Genomic DNA, 11,674 nt, shown 5'->3' with positions numbered 1-11,674 from the left:
GAATAATCCAGTTTGGTTGAAATGATCAGTGTTTTTTTTAAACCATTCTTACAAATGAAGTTCTATATATATATATATATATATATATATATTAACGTCACAGTCAAGCCAAACATCAAATTGATGTTATATATTCATTCTTTGTAGTAGCTCTTCTATCCAAGGAAAAACAAATGAGTAATTTTTGCTTTGTTTTAGGAATTTCAACATAAATTATCCCCGTGTTTTCACCGATAATTGTAGGTCTGAAAAATGAACTAATACACGTTAAATATTTATGATGTCTCTTGTTGAACAGAAGAACATTCAACAGGGCTATGGTAAATGGATAAGAAAGAGTATATGCAGGGTATTTGAGGATGTGGAATCACTGGTTTTAACCAGAATACACGTGGAAGAAATACAATTCTCTATCTATCCAACAAAAAGCCCAATCGAAACCTATGCATATTGCCACATCTGATTTGACTTGGTGCCTTTTCTCATAAGAATTCTCTATCCATATCCAATTTTGTCATCATATTAAAATTTAGCAACAAGGAATTGTTGAAAGAGTTAGAACATCCCTAATGTAGTTTATGAGTGAAGAATTCACAATACTTGGCGTTAATTATGCCTCAAGAAATGTAAGGTTTAAATGTAGTTTAGGAGTGAAAGGGAACAAGAGTTAGAACATCCCTAATGCAATTTATGAGTGAAGAATTCACAATACTTGGCGTTAATTATGCCTAAAAAAATGTAAGGTTTAAATCAGTTTAGGAGTGAAAGAGACCAAGATACTTGGCGTCACGTCGGGAGAAGAGGTGCCGCAGGGGTGCAATTCCAATTCGGTTCTGTGGTGTCAGGGTCGCAAGGGATAATGAAGAAGGCACACTCTATTCGAATTGGTGATTCAGAGGGAGCGGTTTGAATGGGAATTCAGAGTTATTGCAGGGTTACAGAGGGTATGGGTAGGGCAAGAGGGGATGATGGGACGGGAGGAGGAGGAGGCGAGGTCGTGGACGGTGGGGCCTGATGGGAAGCGAAGTGTCAAGCCCACGAGTCGACGGTGGGCATGCAATGAGTTGGGTGGACGTGCCCCCGGTTATGAGCGACGAGTCGGGCGTGCAACAAGTCGGTGAGTGGGCGAGTCGGTTGTGACGTTTCGTTGGGACGACAAGACGAGTTGGAGAAGTGCGATGAGCTGGGGCGGTTGGTTAAAGGCACCCAGGGCACGAGCGCGATGATCCAATGGAGGTCGAAAAATCAAAATTCGGCTAAGTGTGTGAACTTGGCAAAGGCGAACTTATATCGCACATGTGGACTCAGTTGGGCAGCGATATGGGCGAGCCAACGTGAGTTGGGGGTGCGTTTGGATGAATGGGCAAGACGGCCTAGGCAGGCCAACCCATGACTTAACCATGGAGAAACGTATATATGGGTGGATGCCATGGAGGAAGAAATCACAAGTTTGGAAGTTCATAAGTGTGAGCTCAAGGTGAGGGCGAGCCAAAGGGTGAACATGGAGAAGGTGCAGGCAACTCTTGACCGCAGCATCAAACCGAGGAGCCGAAGTTGTAGAAACGGTGTGCTAAACGAGTTCTTGAATGGGTGGCTGAACGATTTCTTGAACGATGCGTTGAACAGGTTTCTTAATAGGTGGTTGAATGACATTTCTGAACGGTCGAGTAAATGACCGATGGAACAAGTTTCTGAACGGATTCCTGAACGAAGTTCTGAACGGATTCCTGAATGAGGTTTTGAACAAAGTTCTGAACGGATTCCTGAATGAGGTTCTGAACGGATTCCCAAATGAGTTCTGAACAAACCCCTGAACGAGGTTCTGAACGAGTTGTCGAACCAGTTTCTTAACGAAGTTCCGAACGGGTTGTTGAATGAGTTGCTAAACGGGTTTTTGAACGTGGTTCCCAACGAGTTGTTGAACGAGTTGCTGAAAGAAGTTTTGAATGGGTTTCTGAACGATTTTGCTGAATGGTGTGACGGGTGGTAGAACCAATGGGTGCTGCGAACGGTTGTTCAGGCAAGGCTGCATGGTGCAAGCCGAGTTGCACATTTTGACAAAAATTGCTAAAGAGAAGTTGGGGTTCTCTCACAAAGACTGTAATTGTATTTTATGAAAGATTGTTATTATCATTGTGCGTAGACTTATATTCAGGGAGTTTCCCTTCCCATTAATTATCCACTGTGCATATGTGTAAATGGTAATAATGATGAAGATGACTAATTGAATCTTTCCGCTATGTATTTGAATGTTAATACTTATAAAGTGAAAAATAAACTAAGTATGGAATGTTAAGCGTAGTCCACACTTGAAAATATTGTTGAAAAGAAATCGGGTGGTGGTGCTGCATCCCCCTTCGTGCGATTGAAAAACTACTACCAGGGTAGTGGCGTGACAGTTGGTATCAAAGTGGTCCGGATTTTATGGGATTTTGTGATTCCTAGTTGTAGATTGAAGTGCTACACTTTGTGACAGGTTTGACAGGGGTGAAGCATTGTGTTTGGGCCAAGCTAAATGACAAGACATCGCAGGTTTGGAAGAATGCCAAGGGAGGCTCTTGCTGACTTTATACAGGTTGAAGCGGATGAAAGAAGAGAACCCACAGATTCAAGATGAACTTGAAGTCTTGGAAAGGAATGTTGAAGATGAACTTCTTCGACTTGGTTGGGCAATGGAGCAGGATGTAGCTGCAAATTGCGATGATGAAGAAGAGGAAGCCGAGATTTTTGAGGATGTTGCAGATATGACAACGATGGGGGAGGAACTTGAAATTTCTCAAGTTGGACCATGATCATGAAGTTTGTAGACATTGGTGGATGAGGATACTCACATGGAGGAGCCTCATGATGACGTAAGCATTCATATTTCTACTTGTGTTTCATTGGAGCTTTTGGAGGATGGGCCATATGCAAGGAAGGGCATAATCAGTTTGCTGATACAGTGGAATATATTACCATGGATGTCTACGATGAGACCTTGTATGAAGAAGCAAGGACAATTGACTGTTGCAGAGCTTGTTGGGGATATTTGTGACCTTATGGCAGAAGGTGCAAATGCCCGTGACAAGGGAGAAATATGATGATCATTGCGGAAGAATGGGTCATGCTTTAGCCATATGGAGAAATTGGCTAAGTGCCCGGCATGACTCATAGACTAATTGGAGAAGGGCACACACTTAAGTTTGATAATACTTGGGTGGACTTCTCATGGCTGAGACCAAGAGGGAATCTTGGTGGGACCTTTAGTGGGGGAGCTATGATGGAAGGGACTCATATAACTTGATGATATGGTTTGGGTGACTATGGGCACTAGACCAGATTGTAGACTTGGATGAGGATGACCGATGTTGTGATGGGTCTACTTAGTTGGACAACATGGGCAACTTGATTCATGGACATCGAGTTGGAGAGATGGAGCATGGCAGCCTTATGTAGGGACATTATGCAGGAGCACTTGTAGAGGTGTCACTTATGGGCATCCAATGAGGAGTGCCAAGGCAGAGATGTTGTGTGGATGGATTCGTTGATGTGACATGGAGACTTTTACTTATGAGTCGATGGGGATGTTGTTCACTCCTATACAACAAAGCCATGGACTTGGTAGAGTTATGAGTAGAGTATGGAGTATTCCTGCTACAAGGGGAGCTAAGGCATCTTGCAGAGATCTTTGGGGGCCGAGACATGTATGCTTGCTAGAATGTTGGTTGGAGATGATTCATGGAGCTCATGATGACATGAGATTGTTCCAATCATTGTGGAGTTCATGTGATAGTAGACTTGGAGGATCTAATGCATTTAGAAGTTAAGGTCAAGGACTTTGATGCGGTATGGGATGCATATTTTTGAGTACATTTATGAGGTGTGCCTAAGAGAGTGACTTGATGTAGAGGATCGATATGAGACACTTTGGAGTGATGGAGTTGTAGCGATGAGGATGCCTTGGTGGCAACACTTGGGCATGGTTGAGCCAAGACTTAACCAATTTTGATACATGGGCGCTAATTGCTTTCTAACCGGGGCAACACATGGGTGATGAAACAAGTGTATACTTGTTTCTTTGGCAGACTTGAAGGATGGCACATTACAGATATGATGGAGGTTGCTTCATGGACCTGGATGTGGCACATTGAGAGTCGGTTTGAGGGGAGGATCTCTTCATTATAAGGATATGGATCTTACACATATAAGGGTGATGATGTTGGGATATATGCGGCTGATTTGCAGCACATTGGCACCAACATCATGGACAACATGTTGCGGATGAGATGAAGAATACTTCATGGACATGGGCATGGCTTACTTACATTTTGATGGAGATGGAGATGGATTCTTGATCGAGTTGATGCTGTGACAGGATGCTGAGAGAAATGACCCATGGTGGCATGAGGATGTGCATTCTCATGGTTTGAGCATAACAATTGGATTAACTACTCGACTAGTTCGAATCATGGGGTCCGAAAGTGTACTGAGATGTGTTAGCATTGTGTTGGAGTATCATGGCAGAGGTTCACACGATGACGATACATGATGGGGGTCGACACGATATGTTGCTTTGATCATGTAGCTTGAGTTGGAGGGGGCAACATTCCACTGTGGGGCAGCATGTGGAGATTGCGACGAAAGTGGTTGATGATCATGGATTGAGGAAACTTTCCGATTCATGGACATTTTTGGATGTTGGAGCTAGTGACACTTTGCGATGTCGTATGAGGGTGTTGTCGAGGACGATAACCATTCAGAGTGGGGGAGTATGTCAAGCCCATGAGTCGGCGGTTAGCGTGGGACGAGGCGGGCACGCCCACAGTTATGTGCGACGAGTCAGGCGTGTGACGAGTCAACGAGTGGGCGAGTCGGTTGTAACATCAGGACGAGTTGGAGAAGTGCGACGAGTTGGGGCGGTTGGTTAAAGGCGCTCGACGCACGAGTGCAACGAGCCAATGGAGGTTGAAATACCGAAATTCGGCTAAGTGTGTGAACTTGGCAAAGACGAACTTGTATCGCACATGTGGACTTGACAGGGCGGCGACATGGGCAAGCCGACATGAGTTGGGGTGCATTTCGCTGAATAGGCAGGTCGGTCTGCCATGACTTAACCAGGGACAAACATATATATGGGCAGACGCCAGGGAGGAGGGAATCACAAGTTTGGAAGTTCATAAGTGCGAGCTCAAGGTGAGGGTGAGCCAAAGGGTGAACGTGGAGAAGGTGCAAGCGGCTCTTGACTACAACACCGAACCGATGAGTCAAAGTTGAAGAAATGATGCGCTGAACGAGTTTTTGAACGGGTGGCTGAATGAGTTCTTGAATGATGCGCTGAACGAGTTTCTGAACGGGGGGCGGAATGACATTTCTAAACGTTCGGGTGAACCACTGATGGAACGATTTTCTGAATGGAATCTTGAACGAAGTTCTGAACGGATTCCTGAATGAGGTTCTGAACGAATCCCTGAATGAGGTACTAAACGAATACATGAACGAGGTTCTGAACGGATTCCCGAACGAGTTCTGAATGGACTCCTGAATGAGGTTCTGAACAATAGTTTTGAACGAGTCGCTGAATGGTTTTTGAATGAAGTTCCGAACGAGTTGTTGAAAGAAGTTCTGAATGGGTTTCTGAACGGGTTTCGCTTAACGGTGCGATGGGCAGTAGAACCAGTGGGTGCTTTGAACGATGGTTTAGGAAAAGCTTCACGATGCAAGCCGAGTTGCACATTTTGATAGAAATTGCTGAAGAGAAGTTGTGGTTCTCTCACAAACACTGTAATTGTATTTTATGAAAGATTGTTATTATCATTGTGGGTAGACTCAAATTCAGGGAGTTGCCCCTCCCATAATTATCCACTTTGCATATGTGTAAATGATAATAATGATGAAGATGGCTAATTGAATGTGTTAATACTTAGAAAGTGAAAAATAAACTAATTATTGAATATTAGGCATAGTTCACACTTGAAAATATTGTTGAAAAGAAATCGGGTGACGATGCCGCACCTCTTTCGTGCAGTTGAAAGAACACGGTTAGGATAGAGACATGACAGAGAGAGTGATGAGAGGATCAGAGGAAAGCGTTGGAGAGGATGACGGGACAGGAGGAGGATGCGAGGCCGTGGACAGTGAAACCTACTGAAAGACGGAGGGTGATGAGAGGGTCAGAGAAAATCGTCTTTTAAACTAACCGGAGAAATATCAAATCATTCATTTCTTCGCATGTGCAGCTTATTCCATTTTATATTAATCATTTGTGTCAGTGTAATTCATTCGTGTCATCCACGTAACATCCCTTTACAGTTTTTTTAGGAACTTATAACATGACAATATAGGAAAAGCGTCCACTGAAATTATATACCAACCTCAACATTCGAGAGGGGTTTTCTTAAGCTTCCCGGGCATAGTGGAGCCACCTCTTGCTATGGAAAGGACCATAGTGCTCGCACGAGAGAGGAAGACGTTGAGATCTGTGACAGGCTCTATGCTATAAATGCCCCGCCATTTCAAGGTCGTTTTTGATAAGATATAACACGGATACAACATCTAATACCATCTATGGAGTCACTTTTGGCCATGGAAAGAACCAGAGTGCTCGGACGGCAGTTCCTATTTCCACCTCCATAGCAAAGTTAATGCTATGGAGGTACACCCTCTGACAGCGGCAGCACCGTAACGACAGTTTTGGATGCATGTTTTGCCCATGTTTTGGACCCATATCCATGCATGATACCATGACCTATGTACATGCATTTTCTGGCAGCTCCATCACTCCAACTCCGGGAGGCTCCACGGTTCAGCGTAATCAATGCAAGTAATCACGGCATTAATGTTATTCAAATAACGAGACCATTTGAATTCGAATTCAAATTTGAATTCAAGCGCCCAAAATTCAGCGCTCATCCATATTTCAGCAACCACATTCGAATTCCTTCAGAGCTCCGTCAACCGGAAAATTTTTATGCAGCGGATAGCCCTGAAATACGGGGTTCCCTGGGTTGCCTTCTGGACACCGAGTGCTTGCGGTTTCTCTGCGTATTTCCATATGCCTTTGCTCATGGATGAAGGTTACATTCCCATCAAAGGTATGCTTAGAGAAAGGGGTAATTAATTATCAGTTGTTTTAATGTGTTTTAACTTGACTTACTAGTAACATTATCAGCAACTTTAAAATTTGCTGCACTGATCCTGGGTGGTTGTTTCAACAGATGAAAAAGAGTTCCAAGATCAATCCAAGGACCAACCCATCTCTTGTATTCCGGGATTGACAACACTGCGCCTCAAAGATCTACCCACATTCATGACAGTGACAGACTCCTCTGATTTCATGTTTCAATACTTCTTAAACGCGGGACAGAGCACGCACCAGGCTTCTCTAATTTTGGTGAATAGTTACGAGGATTTAGAAGGGCCAGTGTTGATGGACCTCAACACTAAATTGTCCGGAAGAGTATTGTCCATCGGTCCTCTTTTACTGTCGGCCGGGGAGTCAATGGTTAACAGCAACGTATGGAAAGAGGAAAGTGAGTGCCTTGAATGGTTGGACGAACAAAGAGTATCGTCAGTGATGTATGTATCCTTTGGGAGTATTACTGTTATATCAGACGAACAGTTGAGAGAGTTTGCATGGGGTTTGGAGGCAAGCAATCTACCCTTCCTGTGGGCTATTAGACCGGACCTCGTTCAGGGGCACTCTGCTGTGCTGCCTCAGGATTTCATGGAGAGAAGCCAGGGCCGCGGTTTCTTTGTTACTTGGGCACCGCAATCTAATGTCCTTTCCCACACCTCTGTGGGAGGATTTCTGACACACAGCGGTTGGAACTCCACTGTCGAGAGCAAATGCGCGGGTGTTCCCATGATCTGCTGGCCCTTCTTTGCCGAACAGCAGACAAACAGGAGGTTTGTTGATCATATTTGGAAAATCGGATTCGAGATGCCGGAGGAGGTGTCCAGAGAAAACGTGGAGGCATTGGTGAGGAAACTGATGAATCCACACGATGAGGAAGTAAAGATTATGAGGAAAAACATAATGGAGCTTAGGGATAGCGCAATTTTAGCAGGTCGGGTTGGCGGATCTTCTTACAACAACATGAAGAAGTTTTTTCACCAGATACTGCAAGAAGCGCAATCATAATTCCGATTTGGAACTATGCTCCCCTTTGTTGCAGGTTGCAGTCCATTCAAGTTAACAATATTGTGTGTTTTCGTTAAGATTAAAAGTTACATGACAGATGTGTTATTATAAATTTTAGTAATCAAATTATTATATTGAAGTGATATAGTTATAAATAAAATAAGTGTAATATGTTTTTTAATAGATTTATAAATAAGTTTAATATGTAGTGTTGTTGCCTATTACTTGTATGGATAGCAAAATAATTATGTGAGAATAATTATATAGTAATAAAAATTTATCTGTATTTATTTGTTTATATGTTAAAATGATTTTCATTATTTATTTCATTCAGAAGAGGAAGTAGACAAATTTTTAAATAAAGTTTCTTCTTAATCAGGCGAGAATTGAAAACTAAATAATTAAATTTCAATATTCTCATAATTGTATGTGTTTTGGTAGTTTTTTGCTTTTAGGTCAAATGTCATTGTGTTGTGCAAAGGCTGTAATAACAATCATGGGCATGATCACTCTAACTTTATTTAAAACTTTGCATATTTAGATATTCATGTAACTTACATTTGTTTTCATAAAATTAAAGCAAGAAGACCAATCTTAATGTATTTCCTATTTTTTTTTCTTTTAGTGTTAAATATAAGTCTCATTATTTTTCAATTTAAATATGATACAAATTAATATATGTTTTTCAATTTATCTAAAGGAAAATTTGTCAATGTCAAAGCAATGAGAAAGGTTATATGTGTATTTACAATGGAAAAATATCCTTTCTTAAGTCACTAGTATCTTATTGGGCAAAACAACTCTAAGTAATTAATATGTGAAAAAATAATTATTTATTTATTTAATTTAGTGTATTGAATTTTTATATAAATTAAGATAAGGATTAACTTGTATTGATATAAAATTTGTTTTATTGAAATAAATTTTGATTTACTAGAAATTAAGAAGTGTAAATAATTATTTGATTTGCTTTGAAATTTAATTGTTTTATTAAAACTTTAAAGAGTAACATATCACCATAGTTTTGATATGCTAAAAGGTTAAGTAGGTTAATATTGTAATAAATATTTTGAATTTATGATATAATGTAGGTGTAGTAAAGATATTCATAGAAAAAAGTGCAACTTCTTATAAATGATTTTATTTATTTATTTATTTAAATTTTTTTTTTTTTCTATCCTAAATATTTTGGAGATTGTCCAATGCCATATTTTACTATGTAATTAGTGGAGATTTGTTCAAATATTAAAAGTGTTGGAATTATTCTTTGAGTTAGTAAAAATATATTCTCATGAATGCTATAACTTTAGAATTCATAACTATATAAGATAATAAAAGTAACAAGAATCTCAAATATCCCATAGTCAAAGATATTATTATTAAATCCATAATAAATTTTTTTCTTTTATTTTTTTCTAATATTAAATTTTCAATTTAAAAATTTATATAAAAACTATATACTCTCAATTTTCCTTAGCATAAATTACTTTAAATAATCCTTTTAAATTTAATTGCATAATTTTTTTTGATTGATATTGATGGCACAAGTTAATTGACTAATAAAGTGATGCTCACTGCAAAATAAAATGAATTTGAACTTTTTTTAGTAAAGTGTTAAAAAAGAATTGAATAAATTCGTTTAATATAGTTCCAGAAAACTAAACACCTTTTATAATTTTTAACATTACTAAAAAAGATTTTTATAATTTTTGCCATTACTCATTCTTTTTTATCATAATCGTTTATTATTAATTTATGAATTTTTTAATCATAATTATTTATTATTAATTTATGATTATTAATAATCAAAACAAAGAGAAATAGTAAAACATATAATATATAATACCTTAATATTAATTAATGCTACACATTAAGTGATGGTATAAGAATTATACAATTCAATTCAATGTATTTAAATTAAAATATTATATTATATTAAAAATATAAATTTAATTTTAATCAAATAAAAATATTTTAATTAAATATATGAAATTCAATGTTTCGAACCATTTAAATAATTTATTTAACTATATAGTGAGAAGGCACAATAATATATTTACTTTACTTATTTTATTTTTATCAATTAATTATGATGATGATGGTGGTGGTTAATGTGCACTGAGATATTAAAATAATTAATTATTTTATATCTTAATTAAATATTTATTTTGTAAATTTAATTGTTATTTATTTTTTATAAAAAATAATTATATTTATTAGATGTTTAAATTAAAAAATATAAATATAAATTATAAAAATGAATTTCATGATAAAAAATATGTGTTTATTTTATAACAATTACTCATAACATTTAATTATAAAATATTTTAATAATAACATTGCAAATCAAATATTCACAATTCCCGACATTTGATTGAAATTGTAATCACATTTTTGAAATTTGATCAACATTTCGAACCAACTAATGTGGTTCATGTTGAGGACAAAGATGAAAAAATTAGTTTTCTCAGAATTTTAAATAGCAGAGGAGCATCGATGTCTCAAATTATCAGTTAGGAAATAGCTGGTATGAAGTAGCCATTAATAGTTAGATGTCTGAAATTATCTGTTAGGAAATAGCTGTTATGAACTAGCCATTAATAATTAGTTGTTGAGAAGGTCGTTGAGAAATTAATTATTTTGTTAATTTTTATTTTTTATTTTTTAATTGAACATGAGAAGGGATAATAAATAAAGGTATGATATTTATTAAATTCTATTAACCAAGAGAGAAATTGAAATAATTAATTATTCATCAAATAACAACAACAACAACAACAACAATAATAATAATAATTATTATTATTATTACTATTTTATTAAAAAAAATTAAAAAGAGAAAGGATTATAATAAAATACGATACGAAGGGAATACTATTTATTTATTAAACAATTACTGAAGATATTGGTTATAAACTAACTATGTTTATTAATTAAAGCGTAAAGAGATTGATTTAGAATAGAATCCAAAAATAAGTAAATAAATTAATAATAATAATAGTAAAAAAAAATGAATAAATAAATAAAGTCAGGAGGAAAGGGCTGGGATCTAGCTTTTGCCCAACTTCTAGCCATCATCTCTATTGAGATTGATCGAATGTTTCTCAATCTCAATGGCTTCTCTTAGCTTCCTATGATGGAAATGATTAATCTTGGTGATGACATGGGTATACTCAATGCACACATGGTGTTTAAATTTTATCGCATGTTCAGCTAAAGCTCGGGAACGAGAGGGACAATGCCTAATGTTAGCTGCATGTTCTTGGATTCTTCGGCTAACAGATCTTCCAATTTCACCAATGTAAGGAACCCCACACGAGCAGAGAATTGAGTAAAAATCTTTCATGTCTTTAGGGTTAACCGGGTCTTTCAGAGATCTAAGAGAGTTTCTAATGGTGGTAAGGGTTTTGAATGTCGTAGCGACAATATTCTTTTTAAGAATATGAGAAATCTTATTTGTGGTCCCCTAGACGAAGGGGAACACCACATTGGAATTACGACCATCACAAGCAAGCTTAACTCGAGATTATTTAGAGGTTCTTTCAAAGGCTCTAA

General features: G+C 37.7%; 1 protein-coding gene across 1 annotated transcript; it reads left to right on the top strand.

The window, feature by feature from the left end:
• The first annotated feature begins 7,027 nt into the window (after positions 1 to 7,027).
• LOC149221314 (7-deoxyloganetin glucosyltransferase-like) lies at positions 7,028 to 8,148 on the top strand. Its single transcript, XM_089382955.1, has 2 exons — positions 7,028 to 7,070; positions 7,194 to 8,148. Exons 1-2 carry the CDS (start codon positions 7,031 to 7,033, stop codon positions 8,117 to 8,119), a joined length of 966 nt encoding a protein of 321 aa, XP_089239081.1. The 5' UTR covers positions 7,028 to 7,030; the 3' UTR covers positions 8,120 to 8,148.
• The last annotated feature ends 3,526 nt before the right edge of the window (positions 8,149 to 11,674 follow it).

The sequence above is a fragment of the Pinus tabuliformis genome, chromosome Q, assembly GCF_031772625.1.
Source record: "Pinus tabuliformis cultivar Carrire ecotype Pingquan chromosome Q, CPIR1, whole genome shotgun sequence".
NCBI lineage: Eukaryota > Viridiplantae > Streptophyta > Pinopsida > Pinales > Pinaceae > Pinus > Pinus tabuliformis.
Note: the sequence above shows the minus strand (reverse complement) of the source record. Positions and strands in the feature narration are given on the sequence as shown.

Bases quoted from the DNA above. Each gene is read 5' to 3' on its own strand.
- LOC149221314 (XM_089382955.1), top strand. From the start codon at position 7,031: ATGCCTTTGCTCATGGATGAAGGTTACATTCCCATCAAAG. The intron at 7,071-7,193 runs GTATGCTTAGAG...TTGTTTCAACAG, and splicing joins AGGTTACATTCCCATCAAAG to ATGAAAAAGAGTTCCAAGAT.